The sequence below is a fragment of the Garra rufa genome, chromosome 16 (genome assembly GCF_049309525.1).
Source record: "Garra rufa chromosome 16, GarRuf1.0, whole genome shotgun sequence".
Taxonomy (NCBI): Eukaryota; Metazoa; Chordata; class Actinopteri; order Cypriniformes; family Cyprinidae; genus Garra; species Garra rufa.
This window is the reverse complement of record NC_133376.1, coordinates 5,539,387-5,556,510: the sequence shown is the minus strand read 5'-3', so window position 1 is coordinate 5,556,510 and position 17,124 is coordinate 5,539,387. Positions and strand designations below refer to the sequence as shown.

Here is a 17,124-nt window from a genome sequence, read left to right as displayed (position 1 = left end):
TGCCTGGGGGAATGTGTAAATGTTACACCTATTATGCAACACATTAAACATTGTGTCTGTTCTGCCCAATCCACTTTTTTGTGTGTGTACTGAACACACTTTTGTGTGTTGCTGCATGTTTTCCTTACATATTTTCTGCATTTTCAAAATCATAGTTTTCAATTTTTTTTTTTTTTTTTTTTTTTTTTTTTTTTTTTATAATATGCTAATTTAATGATCTAATGAGAAGATGTAACTGTATTACGCAGTGGTGAATTTGTATAAATTCGTACAGTGATGTTCAGGATAGTGCATGTACCAATAATGGTTGCCCTTTTGTGTGGTATTTGGTCCAGAAAGTTTATTAGGCTTAAATGATGAGTGAATACAGACAGATTTATATTGTGAAAGTGCTTTTCAGTTAATTGACTAAGTTATGTTTGATAACAAAAAGTCATACGAGTAAGGTTAAAATAACTGTAAAGTGAGCAGTCTCATACTGTGTCTCCATGAAGCATTTTAACATCTAATATGACTACTTTTTTTCTCTCCATTTTTTTCATTGGTTACAAAATGTCAAATCTACTTTGGGGCCACTGTATTCTTTCCCCCCCCCCCCCCCCCCTTACCAAATTAGGTCTTGCACAGTAAATGAAGACATCAACTGGGATGTCAGTGGTTTAAGAACAGCGTGTCCTTCTCCTGAGTTACACACAATGGGGTTCCTAGTACATCCTGTGAGCTCTTCTGTCAGAACACAGTGAACTATATGGTTCCTGTCATGGGAGGAGGGGGTATAGCAGAGAAATACCAGGGCGTTTGGTTTAACAGGAAGTCAGCCCCGCTCCCCCCTCCGGCATTGCGTCAGCTTAGGTAATTTCACTGCAAGAAATGTTCACAGATGTAAGTGTTTTTGAGGGCAGGCGGCGTGAAGGGTTGGACCAGAGTGCTGATGTAGTCGTGAAGATTTCAAAGCCGAAAAAGGGCACAAGACTCTGAGCTGGATAGTTTTGCTTTGGAGCTAAGACACTTTGAGAGCTCCTTAAAAAGTCAGGGATTGGACGCATTCCTAAAGGGTGTAATATTACGCACAGGCTCGTGAAGAGTTTACTTCTTTCTTGGTGTCGTCTCAAAGGAACCGAGGATTGTTGTTTCTTTTTTGTTGTTAAACATATTATACAACTTACTATACAACAGTTTGTTGTATAGTAACTGCCTTGCTAATTTAATAGAATTATTATGTATTGCTTCATTGTTTGCTACACACAAAAATATTTGGTTCTTCAGCAGTTCTTTGGGGAGGTTAAGGTGCTATATAGCACCCCTACCATATAAAGAACCTGTAAAGCCCAGTATTGCCCCTTTTCCACCAAGGCTTCACTTGCTGGTTCGGAGCCAGAACCTAGTTTCAAATTGCTTCTTTTACCTCTTTTCCACCAAGGAAGTTTGAGTGCTGGTTCGGAGCCAGAGCCTAGTTTTTAAACCAATTCTTTGTATTTCGACACCCAGAGCACCAGCACCAATACATTGAAGAAGTAAAACATCTAGAAGTGAGAACCTCCTGCATCAGGAGCTCTTTTTAACTGGCATTTTTATAATGACAGCTAAACACAAACATGTTGGATTTGCCATGTTTGGATGCCGATGTAGGTTCACAACACCATGTACATCAATAGCAATGCAACGTCTGCCATTGTTGATATTAGGCTTACCACAAGAGAAAGCTTAAAGAGTCATCTGCTGTCCAATCGCTCTCTTGATGCTTGGTGTCGTATGCCGGTCGGTTTGCACGGCACCAATGCATCTTGAGCAAGCCTGGTGAGTTTGTGTTTGGCACTGCTAGGAAAGATGAGACCTATTCAGTGATGTAAGACCTGGCTCTGTGGTGGCTCTCTAGCTCATGGAAAGGCAAACTGGTTTTTAGAAGGCTTGCCAGTCAAATCAACTCTGAACCGACAATAGCACTGGCTCTGAACTAACACCTGGTTCATGCTGGTGGAAAAAGAAATATATGGCTCTTCAGTGGTTCTTCAGCAGTTTCTTTGGGGTGGTTAAGGTGCTATATAGTAGGGGTGCAACGGATCGTACCCCACGGTTCGGCACGCATGTGATTAGCGGATTAACTGTTAAGTTTAACCATCATGGAGTAAAAGTTTATAAATAGCACATGTTTTGTCTTGCCAATTTACCAATTCAAACAATTTAAAAAAGGAACACGTGCGCAATTTTTTTTTTTCTATTTTTTTACCGCTGCCGCACACACCTGAAGCGAGCACGCGCAGAGAGAGAGAGAGAGAGATGCAATTCAGACTGCGCGATTCACACAGATTGATTCCTCTTTAACTTCTATTTGAACGGAAATGTACATACAAAGTCATGTCTAAATACCCCTTTTAGTATTTTGGTAAACACAGTCAGTTATGTCTTCAGTAAACTGAAACAGCTGAGAAAGAGATGCGTGCCAGTATTAGGTACGTGCATTTGGCCTTAAAGAGACAGCATCCTATAAATACCTGCAGTGAGAAGCACTAGTTATTTTACAATTAATTAGTACATTTCCGCACCTGAATACTAGGGTTATTGATTTTATTTGTAGTTTTATGTTGTATTCATCCACACTTGTCATTTGTGAAATTGTTCTTGTTTTGTTACTGACTTTATTAGTTCAGCTAGTAGTTTTTGCTGTGGATTAGAAGTACTTAAAGTAAGCATTCAGTAATTAATAAAAAACAAACTTTTTTGTTTTTTGCTGATCCGAAAAATGATCCGATCCGTGAATCAAAATCCATGATATGATCCGAACCGTGAGTTTTGTGATCTGTTGCACCACTACTATATAGCAGCGTTACAGTATAAAGACCCTGTTAAGCCCAGAATGGCTCTTCAGTGGTTCTTTGGGGTTGTTGAAGTGATGTATAGCACCACTGCCATACAAAGAACCTGTTAAAACTTTGTATAGTTCTTTAAAGGTTCTTTAACTTTCTCTTACACTCTTAAAAATGTAGGTGCTTTAAAAGGTTCCTCGAAGCGATGCCATATAAGAACCATTTTTGGTTCCACAAAGAACCATTCAGTCAAAGGTTTTTTGAAGAACCATCTCTTTCTTACCTTTTTATAATGACAATAATAACCACAAAGAACCTTTTGTGAAACAGGAAGGTTCTTCAGATGTTAAAGGTTCTTTATGGAACCATTTAGACAAAAAAGGTTCTTCGATGGCATTGTGTAGCACCTTTATTTTTTAAAACGTAGTTTATTTGGGGGAGAATTAAAAAGCGACTGAAGATAACATGATGGTTCTCAACCTTTTCACCCCAAGTCCCTATCAAAGAAATATTTCAGGGACCTACAAAAAGACGTTTTGACCTCAGAAAGGCATAAAAGTCATTAAAAACACTGGTTCAAGCAGTTCAAAACCTAGTTTAAAATTGCTTCTTTTACCCCTTTTCCACCAAGGCAGTTTGAGTGCTGGTTCGGAGACAGAGCCTAGTTTTTAAACCAATGCTTTGTCTTTCGACACCCAGAGCACCAGCACCAAACATTGAAGTAAAACATCTAGAAGTAAGAACCTCCTGCATTAGGGGCTGTGGGCAGGTTTACCGTGACAAACAGAAACTTTTTAACCTGCATTTTTAAAATGACAGCTGAACACAAACACGTTGGATTTGCCATGTTTGGATGCTCATGTAGGTTCACAACACCATGTACATCAGTAGCAATGCCGTGTCCGCCATTGTTGATATTAGGCTTACCACAAGAGAAATTCCTAAGCTTAAAGAGTCGTCTGCTGTCCAATCGCTCTCTTGATGCTTGGTGTCGTATGCCGGTCGGTTTGCACGGCACCAATGCATCTTGAGCAAGCCTGGTGAGTTTGTGTTTGGCACTGCTAGGAAAGATGAGACATATTCAGTGATGTAAGACCTGGCTCTGTGGTGGCTCTCTAGCTCATGGAAAGGCAAACTGGTTTTTAGAAGGCTTGCCAGTCAAATCAACTCTGAAAAGAAAATAGCACTGGCTCTGAACTAACACCCGGTTTGTGCTGGTGGAAAAAGAAGTATATGGCTCTTCAGTGGTTCTTCAGCGGTTTCTTTGGGGTGGTTAAGGTGCTATATAGCAGCGTTACAGTATAAAGAACCTGTTAAGCCCAGAATGGCTCTTCAGTGGTTCTTTGGGGTTGTTGAGGTGATGTATAGCGCCACTGCCATACAAAGAACCTGTTAAGCCTTTGTATAGTTCTTTAAATGTTCTTTAACTTTCTCTTACACTCTTAAAAATAAAGGTGATTAATCAAAGGTTCTTTAAAGAACAAAGGTTCTTTAAAGAACCATCTCTGTCTTACCTTTTTATAATCTGAAGAACTTTCTTTCGCCACAAAGAACCATTAAGACAAAAAGGGTTATTCTATGGCACAGTGAAGCACCTTTAATTTTAAAAATGTAGTTTATTTGGAGAAAGGATTAAAAAGTGACTGAAGATAACGTGGTTCTCAACCTTTTCGCCCCAAGTTCCCCTTATGGAAATATTTTAGGGACCCACAAAAGACTTTTTAATTTCAGAAAGGCATAAGTGATTTAAAACAGCGTTTGCCATTGTAGTAAATTTTGTAGTAAAATTGTAGTAAAATCAAGACCTTGATTAGCTGGTTCAGATGTGATTAATTAGGGTATATTATGGTTGTACATATCACCATTTGACAAAGGTGCTGTATAGCACCTTTAAAGATGGGTACTATATAGCACTTAAAGTGGTTCTCGGATTACAATCCAAGGATACTTTTAGTGCTATTTAGCACTATTTTTGTTTAGAGTGTCCATTGCCCTCCAAAAGTTCGGAAACTCCCTAGAAAATTGGGGTTTTGGACAATATTGGCATGAATCCTTTTTAATTTGTGATAATTTTGCAAAACAAACTACAAAAACATATTTTATTACATAAACAGTTTAAAAATAGAAAAAATAATAATAATTTTCGATTCAGCAAAATATCCACCATTAGCAGCTATTACAGCTCTGCATAATCTGGGCATCTGAGCTGTCAGTTTATTCAGACATTGACTTGATATAATACTCCAAGCCTCCTGAAGGATTGCCCAAAGATGATTCACACTATGCTGATATTGAAAAACCACACTTTGCCAGGGGTGTTTCCAAACTTTTGGAGGGCAGTGTACTACATGTACAGTCATGGCCAAATGTTTTGAGAATGACACAAATATTAGTTTTCACAAAGTTTGCTGCTCAACTGCTTTTAGATCTTTGTTTCAGTTGTTTCTGTGATGTACTGAAATATAATTACAAGCACTTCATACGTTTCAAAGGCTTTTATCGACAATTACATGACATTTATGCAAAGAGTCAGTATTTGCAGTGTTGGCCCTTCTTTTTCGGGACCTCTGCAATTGGACTGGGCATGCTCTCAATCAACTTCTGGGCCAAATCCTGACTGATAGCAACCCATTCTTTCATAATCACTTCTTGGAGTTTGTCAGAATTAGTGGGTTTTTGTTTGTCCACCCGCCTCTTGAGGATTGACCACAAGTTCTCAATGGGATTAAGATCTGGGGAGTTTCCAGGTCAAAATTTCAACATTTTGGTCCCCGAGCCACTTAGTTATCAATTTTGCCTTATGGCACGGTGCTCCATCGTGCTGGAAAATGCATTGTTCTTCACCAAACTGTTGTTGGATTGATGGAAGAAGTTGCTGTTGGAGGGTGTTTTAGTACCATTCTTTATTCATGGCTGTGTTTTTGGGCAAAATTGTGAGTGAGCCCACTCCCTTGGATGAGAAGCAACCCCACACATGAATGGTCTCAGGATGCTTTACTGTTGGCATGACACAGGACTGATGGTAGCGCTCACCTTTTCTTCTCCGGACAAGCCTTTTTCCAGATGCCCCAAACAATCGGAAAGAGGCTTCATTGGAGAATATGACTTTGCCCCAGTCCTCAGCAGTCCATTCGCCATACTTTTTGCAGAAGATCAATCTGTCCCTGATGTTTTTTTTTTGGAGAGAAGTGGCTTCTTTGCTGCCCTTCTTGACACCAGGCCATCTTCCAAAAGTCTTGGCCTCACTGTGTGTGCAGATGCGCTCACACCTGCCTGCTGCCATTCCTGAGCAAGCTCTGCACTGGTGGCACTCCGATCCCGCAGCTGAACCCTCTTTAGGAGACGATCCTGGCGCTTGCTGGACTTTCTTGGACGCCCTGAAGCCTTCTTAACAATGCAGTGGAATGTTTTTTTCGGGATTAAGTTAATTTTCATGGCAAAGAAGGACTATGCAATTCATCTGATCACTCTTCATAACATTCTGGAGTATATGCAAATTGCTATTATAAAAACTTAAGCAGCAACTTTTCCAATTTCCAATATTTATGTAATTCTCAAAACTTTTGGCCACGACTGTACATGTGTACCATATGTATTCAAAGAAGGGCCAATAGTTTTTAAAGCATTCTAAGCGCATGGTGTACTTTTGATGGTAAATGCAGATGTTCTTCTGTGCAGTAGGGGAAATGTATATTACCGTAAGAGTTAAATGTTGTGCAGTTAATGTAGTGCAGTTAATTTGCTCAAAATAAGTACACTGCAAAAAAAACTATTCTTGACCGGTGTCTGGGTGAATCATAAATCTGTATTTTATATTAATTTTCACTTAAATTAAAAAAATATTTTTCAAGAATATTAATAGGTTTTGTTATATCTTTGTTATATTTGTTGCTATTAGTATATTTGTAACAATAGCAAAGGTCAGTTATTACCTCAATACAAAAAATATGTAACTTATTGAACTTATTTATTCAAAATATTGTCTTATTTAATTGTTTTCCTCATGGTTTTTGGGCTGAAATATCACCTTGATTGTTTCTTAGTGAGACTCACTGATCATCTTTGTCTTGTTTTCCTGAAAAAAGCATGTAAACAAAACTCAAAGAATATACATTCTTTGGATTATTATGAATAAGACGTATTGTAATTATTTGTTTGGTTTGTAAATATGTTTCAGGCTAAACCTCACTAAATTTAAGTTAAAGTGACAATGTAGTGAAAACCAAAACGGCAAACTGTAAGCAAATGTATCTCATTTAAAACCAGATATAAAACCATTTTAGTGTAGCCTGAAGGGCCCTTTTTTAAGCAATGGTTTTTAGGTGAGTAGTTTTGAAATGTTCATTGTTTGCCTTCCCTAACATTCACTCTGGTCTCAGTGATTGATGTGTTTTTAGTCAGTGCTGACAGCCTTTGCTCTGACCTCAGCCACACTGTTGTATGCAGAAATGTGTTGGTGAAGAAGGTTGTGATTGTGAAGCAGGAATGCAGAGGAAGAGGTGTAACTCAAGAAGCGGGGGTCGCTCTAGACTGTTGCGTCTGGGCCGGTGTTTCATGGACAGCGGCCCATAGTTCACATTCCTAAACTTCTCCGTAATGCCTTACACTACACTGGGAACACAATGTGCTTTCACATGAACTCTTCCCAAGAGTCTGCAATGTTTACCTTTCTTTTTTTCCCTCTTATTCTTCTCTATCTTTTCCTTCCAGGTTCGATATCTACAGGAAAGTGCCCAAAGATCTTACCCAGCCCACGTATACTGGAGCTTTCAGTGAGTGCCAATATTTATAATGTTAATTTGCCATCCGCTCAGCCAATAACTTGCTTCATCTGGCACTGGCTTTTACAGCCTGTTGCTCATTTGCAGCTTTATTTGTGTGCTTCCTTTTTTGGATGCTCACATCAGCATTCCTCCTTTGATCCACAATTGTATTTTTCCAAACCAATTTGCTGAGTCAGTTTTAGTTTCCTAACTGTGTATGGCTCATCGTTCCCTAATGATTCAAAAAGATGGATGTTTGTAATGCTAGGTGTTGCCGTTTGACTCATGGTGAAATGATACGTAGGACTATGTCATTCTACACTCATTCATGTGGCTCTGTCCATTGTTGTTCTGGCCTCGAGTGAATTACTTAACGTTTAGTCATGTTTGCTGAAACTTGTGTAGACCAACCCTAAACTCAACCTAAATATTTTGCTTCCAAACCGGTTCTGTAAAGAAGTTCTCACGTACCCAGGGTAAAGATCTATGGTTTGTAAGTCGGGTGGTTGTATTAAAGGGATAGTTCACCCGGAAATGAAGATTCAGTCATCATTTACTCACCCTTGAGTTGTTCCTTAACAGTTTCTTTTTTCTCTTGAACATTAAAGAGGATATTTGAAAGAATGGTTAACCAAACCAATTCCCCGCTGACATTTGCAGTATGGAAAATGCTATTAAATATCTTCTGTTGTGTTCAGCAGAAGAAAGAAATTCAGACAGGTTTGGAAATGGTGAACTCTCCCTTTAAGATATTTTCAAAATGAGCATCTACTAAGATAACAGCATCTGATCAATTTTATGGATTATACAGTTTTCCTTATTGCTATCAAAATAGTTCCTTATAGTTAACAGGAAATGAAAAAATCAATAATAGACAACAATCTGTTTTTTTGACTGTTTTAAAAGCTTTCCGACGGGGAAAACAAAAATCAATCATCTACAAAGATAACAGCATCTTTCTGTAGAAAGGAAGGGAAACGGACAATAAACTAAAAATCAATATTCAATGAAGATAGCATCATTTGTATGATTTAATCTGTCCTGTTTTTAAAGCAGATAACGTCATCTGATTTAATCACCTCTTTTATAGCTTTTTACTGTACTTATAAATACAGTTAAGCAATAGAAAAGGAATCATTTACACTTAATAGTAATACCATCAAAGTGTTAATAATTATTGCCCAGTATTATCTTCAATAAAGTGGAACAAGTGATATAACCCACAGTGAACCTTAATCCGTGAGCTATGTGCCATAGTGACACGCCTTATTGTTTGTTATAGCTAAACATTAGCTTGAGTAAACTGGAACAAACCAGAGTCAGAGTATGACGTGTCAGCCACAAAGTCACGTGACCACAGTGTCACTGAAGACTGTCTCCATGTAAATATGCACTAGCTTCTGTAGCCAGCCTCTTGGTTTGACTCATTTGGTCACATGTTGAACTTGGCAACGGTTACGTTAACCAGAGCACATTTATTCGCTTGTTGAACACCCTTATGTAATAGCCCTTTGACTTTTATATATGCTTGACATGTTGTAATCATTTTGCATAGTAAGACATCATTTAGAGAAATGACACAATAGGGGTCTTCACAAAACGTAACTCTAGTTTTGTTATACAAACAGCTCACTAATGTTTTCATGACCTTTTCTTATCCCCTCAGTTTCAATATGCTGCTGTGTCTTCATGTTGTTCCTCTTTCTCTCAGAACTGACGGGATTCATCGCTACAGAAATGTATGTATGAATGTTGTTCTCATAAAGACATCAGTCAAAAATGACGTGTACATTTTTAAATATATATGAAAACACTGATTTACATCCGAACATGTTATAATAAACTGTTTTAATTTTTTCATTTTTTTTGTGTGGTCAAAAACAGTCTAAAGACCATAATCAAGCGAGAAAAAGTCTACACTCTTAAAAATAAAGGTGCTTCACGATGCCACAGAAGAACCCTTTTTGTTTAAATGGTTCTATTAAGAACCTTTAACATCTGAAGAACCTTTGTTTCACAAAAGGTTCTTTGTGGCGAAAGAAGGTTCTTCAGATTATGAAAAGGTAAGAAAGGTGGTTCTTTAAAGAACCTTTGACTGAATGGTTCGTTGTAGAACCAAAAATGGTTCTTCTATGGCATCGCTGTGAAGAACCTTTTAAAGCACCTTTATTTTTAAGAGTGTAGTTTAAAATCTGATGATGGTTTCATAAGTACAACCTTAAGAACAGGGCAGGATATTTTTGAAGCCAAAATGATATTAGTGTACATTCAGTTTTGTGGCAATGGTTAGACCATATGACCCAGGACCACCATACCAGCCATAGGGGGACATTTTTTTGAAACTGAGAATTCTACGTCATTGAAACTTTTGGTTTGTTAGGATAGGACAACATTTGGTCGTGATACAATTATTTAATAATCTGGAATCTGAGGGTGCAAAAAAATCAAAATATTGAGAAAATCACATTTAATGTTGTCCAAATGAAGTTCTTAGCAGTGCATGTTACTAATCAAAAATTAAGTTTTGATATATTTACTAAGGATGCACAGAATGTTCAGCAACTGAAATTATTCAGCAGAAAATGGCTAAAAAAAAGTGCTTTCTGTGTTCAGCCAAATAAGCAAAAAGGCCGAATAAATTATACCAAACACTGACGATTCGATCAAATAGAGGCGCGCACTAATGCAGCCTGTTTAGAGACTGTTTAGAGCAGAGGTCTCAAACTCAACTCAGCTCTGCAGAGTTTAGCTCCAACCAGCTCAGCTCACACCTGCTTGGAGTTTCTAGTAATCCTGAAGATCTTGATTAGCTGGATCAGGTGTGTTTGATTAGGGTTGGAGTGAAAATGTGCAGAGCTGTGGCCCTCCAGGAATTGAGTTTGAGACCAGTGGTTTAGAGCCACATCGCATGTCTTCCATGAGAAGAGAAAGGGCTGGTTGCTGGTTACTGTATGATGACTGAAATTACAAAATGGCCTTAAACCATTAGTAAATAAACTACAGACCGTTATGTTGCCTAATACACGCACCAATTGTATTTATTCTGACAGCGCTGCACCAGCTCCTTAGCCAGGGTCCAAAGTCCAAAGCGCGTAATGAGAATCATTCATAAATCTGCTGCTGTCAGCAAAAAGTAGTACTGAGGTCATCTTGCGTGTTTCCTCCAAAATAAAAGTCAACATTCATAAATGTTAGTATTGTAATTATACTGTAGTTCTGTAAAATAAAATGAAAAGGAAACACAAAAATAATCATAACAATCATTATAACAGCTCTATTATTACATTTATTATAACATTCTCCTTTGCTCAGCAAGGCTGCATTTATTTGTACATTAAAAACACATGCCTGATAGGGGTGTCAAAATTAATCGTTTTTACGATGCATCGCGATGCAGACAAGGACGATTCGGTATCGGTTCAGTAATAGACCATAACCGGTTATAACGGACTCAGTCCAGTGCCAGAAAACGCGACCCAGGGGGCTTGTATGATTTTCCGGGAGGGGGGTTGGGCTAACGAGGGGAGTACTCCACATGAATAAAATAAGTCTTCAGATTTTAACCGAAAGGATTATTGCCACTTTCTTTACACACCGGTGCATTTAACGAACTAACAAACATGAGTGTGCATTTAACAAATGTCTTTTTTTGTTTGTTAGTAATTCATTTAAAGGACTTAAACATTATTTTTATTTGGTTGAAAAGACTGGCTAAAAGCACTGAGCGCGTCTATCTGGCTCAGCACCGTTTTACATATAATTTTTTGCTGATATTGTGAGTGCGCACATAAATAATAATAATAGACCTTTTGCAGTTTTGAATGATGCCTTTTTATCCCTTACTTTTATCAACAAAAATGGTGTATTTTAGGTTTCCACTGTTATTAAGAAAAAAAGCAAGTGATCGCGTTTGAGCTTCCATGCTGCAAAGCCCGCTTTCGCTTTCGCTTTCACTCTCCGCAAAAACGATTGGATATGCGACTAACCGCGCACATTTATCTAGTTTAAACGTTTAAATTAATATTCTGAAATGCATCAAGTGTTTTATGTCTATAGATTTTATTTAATGCAAGTCGTGTTGATTTGAGAAGGCTAAATTTATCAAACATGCTCAACTCATTGCCGCTGGCCGCTCGTTCGTTAGGTTAGGTTAAAAAGACAAAAGCTTGAATTTAACAAACATAAAATGTTCCAAACATATTTCTAAATTAACTTAAAAAGGAAACAAAACGAAATCTAGCCACTTTGCCTTTAGAATCCAAAACTGAACTATTTTAATGGCTGCAACACGAACTCTGTTCTGATAAATTGTCGGACAAGAACGGGTCTCGGGTCTGAGAGTCTCAGGCTGGGCTCGTGCAGGACTCTATTCATTCCCTCGTTTCAATTAAATAAGATCTGAGCGGTACCTCTCGGTTGAAATCGTATTTGGTTTAGTTTTCGCGTTTAAAATGACTGTAGGCAGCTTTTATAACCCCGGCCACCTGTTCAATACACTGGAGCCGCGCTATAAGCTTCCCTCACTCACACACTTTTCAGAATAGATTATGCCGGAACTCTAGAACGAAACCAAAGCCCAGGTATTTACTTTTTTGTACTTGTTCTAAATGTTGCTGCTGTCTTCTGTGCCCAGACTTTAGTTTTGTTTGATACATTCAAGAAGTGTTTTTTCTTTGAGAAGGTAAGATTAAAGTTTCAGTTCATATATCTGACTTTTTGTATTTATTAACACAATTGTATATATTTGAAGTAAAATTGAAAAATGGGTATGTTTTATTCCTTAATTTAATGTACTGTAGAGTACAGTACAAAACAACAAAAAAAATCATTCTGCCCAACATCCTGTGTTTGGTCTGGGACAGGCCAAAGAACCTCTTCAGCATCACAGGCTAAATTAGTCCTGGCCAGGCAGCAGGGGTCAAATCCTCTTGCATGCCTGATCCAACCCTGCACTCATCAACTAAAATATGAGACTGCTTCTCTTCTTGCCCTTGCCCTTCTTTTGTCTTTTCCACATTGTCGTCATTGTCCTCCTTCTTCTCCTCCTCTTCCTCTTTCACCTCTTACTCTTCCTCATCAAAATTACACATTGCTGTATGTGGGATATTGATTGAAAAAGACTGGATAGGATGCACAGTTAAAAAAAATCTAATCAAATAAAAACGCATTTCAACGTCATTGTGAAATAGAAAAGAAAAATAAATTTGAAGTAAAACTGAAAAATGAGTATGCAGTGCATCGTCAATGCATCGTGATGCATCGAGATATTGTATTGAACCGAATCGATGACATGATAATCGTAATCGAACCGAACCGTAAGACCACTGTAGGTTCACACCCCTAATGCCTGATTAGAGAAGGGGGTCTTAAAAATGGCCAAAGAATATTATTTTACTAACTTAATAATTTTAAGTTAAATTGTGTTTTGTTGGTAGGCTATAACGTCTACTAGAATGTTAAAAATGTTCAGTGTTAAGTAAATATTTTTAAATTGTTGTTTTGTCATTTTTATTTTTAATATTGAAAAGCAAGACAAAACTGTGAAAAGCATTTAATTTATGCAACGGTGAAAAAAATTGACATGGGGGAAAAAACACGAAAAACCGTGTTCGCTAATCAGCCTTCAGCCCAGTGTTTCATTTTGTTTGGCTTCGGTTTCGGCCAAGATTTTTCATTTCGGTGCATCCCTAGTGTACATCCATTTTTGTGGCAATGTTAGACCATATGACCCAGGACCACGAAACCAGTCATAAAGGTACATTTTTTAAAACTGAGATTTATACATCATTGAAATAAACTTTTGCAGTGTATTTTTGGCTATTGCTACTAATATATCCACCACTTAAGACCAGGGTAACATATGACTATATTTTAGTAAACAATTTGGTTGAAAATGGTATTTTGAGGTGTTTTTATCAGCATTCAAGAATCAAGATGCATGACTTTATGACCCGAATGCAATAACACTGTTGTAACTTTAGTGACAGATCAGTTTCACACAGGACGTAGACATTGCTGCCTGTTCGTCAACTGCTTACAAGTGTTCACGGGGGGAAGTGAGGAAACGAAAATTGCACTTGCCGCAATTTTGTCATTTTACTGTCAGACTTGCATAATTTTTAGCAGTTGACCTTTACAGATGGCTAATGCTTGTCAGTACTATATTTAATACATGTTTTCATATGTGTGTGTGTTTACAGAGTAAATGAACTGTATGTGGATGACCCTGATAAGGACAGTGGGGGGAAGATAGATGTGAGTTTAAACATCAGTTTGCCAAACTTACACTGTGATTGTGAGTATATACATAAAATACATAAACACTCTTCTGAATGATGTTTTCCTTCCATCCACGCCTTTTGTTGACATGCTATGATTTGTTTTCTTTTTTCTTTGAGTGTTAGCGGTGACTTTACTGTTAGCATGGGATCTTAATTCGTTTAGCAGAGCTCCTGACGTACATTGTGATAGGAAACGATGCACAATGGTGACCTCCCACACGGTTTACGATCACTAAAAGTCACGGTTTGAGACATATTGTGTGGAGTTTCTCACAGAAGTATTAGGATAGACCTATCCCACGGTCAAACACAATCTTTTGAAACTCACCAGGAAATCGTATGGTCATACGTGAGCAAGCGTATGAGGAAATACTGTATCATATTTGGTAATGCTCTGCATGAGTATTTGCCAAATAATACCTGATATGTCATGTTTGCGCAAATGATTTAGTCACATGGCCTATTTAACTAGTGATCAAGTATTAAGTCACAATTGGAATATAGTTATTTAGATTAAGGCTGGGCAGTGTATCAAACGACTTTGCTAGTGAGATAAAATGAGGAAACATTTAAGTAAAACTAGTTAAATATTCTTCCTTTTGTTTACACTGCAAAAAATGCTTTTCTTGGATTTTTTTTGTCTTGTTTCCAGCCAAAATATCCAAAAATAAACTAAATCAAGAAGGATTTTCTAGAGGAGTAAACATTGTCTTGTTTTCAGAAAAAACAAGTAAGAATTAAGTGTGTTTTTGTTTGAAACAAGCTAAATAATCTGCCAATGTGGTAAGAAAAATAATCATGTTTTCTGTTTGAAAAAATATTTTTTTGCTAACACCATTGGGAGATTATTTTGCTTGTTCTAAGCAAAAAGTCACTTCATTTTGACTTGTTTTTCTAAAAACAAGACTTTTTACTCGTCTAGAAAATCCTTCTTGATTTAAGAATTTTTACGTATTTTGGCTGGAACGAGACAAAATGTCTAATAAGAAAAGCATTTTTTGCAGTATATTTAGCAAAAAGTGTGGTAATTGATTATATGTAGATCACATTTTTAATGGATTTAAGATCTATTAAATATGTAAATAGCTAATAAAGATTGGCAATGTTACAGTTTTGTTTGAAGAAATGGGGGAACAAATACTTTGACAAATATATAAATACTAAGAGATGTCAAATGTGGTCACCAAGCACTAATTAGGATAATGGAAAGGCAGATCCAGTGATGATAACCAATGTCCCTTTTTACCAAAAAAATAATAAAAATCATGTTGAAATTTGTTTGGAAAGTGACATAAAGATTGTGTTTCTAAATGTCAGCACCCTCAGAGGAATTGTGGTCACCTCTGATGTCATTTTCGGGCAGATCCTCAGATGTTTGCAAAGACATTTCCAACTGGCTGTTTCACACACATTACACAGAGCCCAAACTATGTTCAGAACAACGTCTTGGGCAGTTCTCATGGGTGAGAAATAGAGGTTATGCCTATTATGGAAGACAGTCTTTCTTTTAAATGAGGCACTTCTGACTAAAACCCAATTTTTTTCTGATTTTGTTATGAGTCATGGAGACAAGCCTCACTGTGATCTCAATAATGACCTCATTTAATGTACTGTTTTCAAACAACTATTCGAAGTACAAGTAGATGTTAAGTTTTACCTTTTCTAAAGAACGTGAGTGCCTTTTCCCTAGAAAAAGTTGCCTCCATGGTGCTAAAGTGTTCAGGTGGGATGTTAGGGGATTGATATGCATGTAATGTATTGTTGAGTGGTCTTTAAGGTGTTGTTGGTTGTGGCTGGTTGCTAGGTGGGTAATGCTGGTCCTATGAAGTCAGATGTAAGTCTTTTTGAAATTCTGGCCTTTAAATATGATTTGCTCCAGTGCAAGTCAGTGGGTGTTTTTTTTTTTTTTCCTCATTTTATAGTGTAACGGATGAAATGTCTAATTGGTTAGAATAACATAAGCAATAAAATTACAGATTACGAATGACCCAGTATTCATAAGACATTAAAAGTATATAAATATATCTTGATCTTTACATGTTGTTACTCTTACCGTGCAAAATAAAATATTTCCGGAGGCATACACATTGTTCCCTTGAAGTAGGAACGTGACTTTTCAACACACTTGTGCTTATGTGGAAAGTTTGTATGCTTTTTCCTTTAACCCTCTGGTTGTGTTCAGATTCCTGTCACACCTTTGTTCCCGGTCTAAAATGACCAGACTCCAAACAGCTGCTTATAAATTTCTAATTATTCTATATTATCACCTAATGTCTCTATTTGCATCTGATAAATTGTAGGCCTCATTTATCTGAAAGTAGGCACCTGATTTTTTTTGAGTGAAAAAATCTTTTTTTATGAATAATTTTCACAATATTAAACACAAATTATTAATGTTCAATGTGGAAGTTTGCTTTTAAATGCTTTTATTTTGTACAAAATTGCAAAAAGTCACACTTGTGGTGTTCCCGGTCAGAAATGACCGGACTCCAAACAATTGCTTATAAATCACCCATTATGCTATATTATCACCAAATATTGGATTAAACATTAAATCAGACTAGTGTGATAAATGGTGCAAATTTTCATATTTTTTTTTTTTATCTCATATTGTAAAAAGTATTCATGAAAAATGCTTTTTTCACTCAAAAAACAAGGTACCTACTCTCAGATAAATGAGGCCTATGATTAATCTGATGCAAATACAAACACAAAACCAGTCCTGAATGAAAGAAAACAAGTTAAGAAAAAGAATGAATCTAATATTTGGTGATAATATAGAAAAAATAGAGATTTATAAGCAATAGTTTGGAGTCCGGTCATTTTTGACCGGGAACGCCACAAGTGTGACTTTTTGCAACAAAATAAAGGCTTTTAAAAGCAAACTTCCTGATTAAACATTAAATCACACTAGTGTAATAAACTATGCACATTTTTTATAATTTTTTGTTTAATATTGTGAGAATTATTCATAAATTATTTTTTGCATTCAAAAAACGAGGTACCTACTCTTAGATAAATGAGGCCTATGATTAATCAGATGCAAATACTAACACAGAACCAGTCCTAACTGAAAGAAAACATATTGGCAAAAAGAATGAATCCAATATTTGGTGATAATATAGCATAATGAGAGATTTATGAGAAATTGTTTGGAGTCTGCAAGAGTGACTAAGTGAAATAAAACCCTCAAAAAATTGGGGAAAAAAAAAAAAATTGATAAGTACTTATGCCCTTGTAAACAAAGTCAGTAAGTTTGAGTCCAATGTGATAACA

At 36.8% G+C, this 17,124-nt stretch overlaps 1 protein-coding gene across 1 annotated transcript in view; it reads left to right on the top strand.

The window, feature by feature from the left end:
• The window catches only part of ergic1 (endoplasmic reticulum-golgi intermediate compartment 1), a 38,992-nt gene that overhangs the window by 3,800 nt on the left and 18,068 nt on the right, over positions 1-17,124 (top strand). Inside the window, exons 2-4 of the mRNA XM_073820541.1 lie at positions 7,515-7,576; positions 9,234-9,306; positions 13,768-13,862. Of these exons, the coding sequence (XP_073676642.1) occupies positions 7,515-7,576; positions 9,234-9,306; positions 13,768-13,862 (230 nt within the window). The remainder of the gene's footprint in view (positions 1-7,514; positions 7,577-9,233; positions 9,307-13,767; positions 13,863-17,124) is intronic.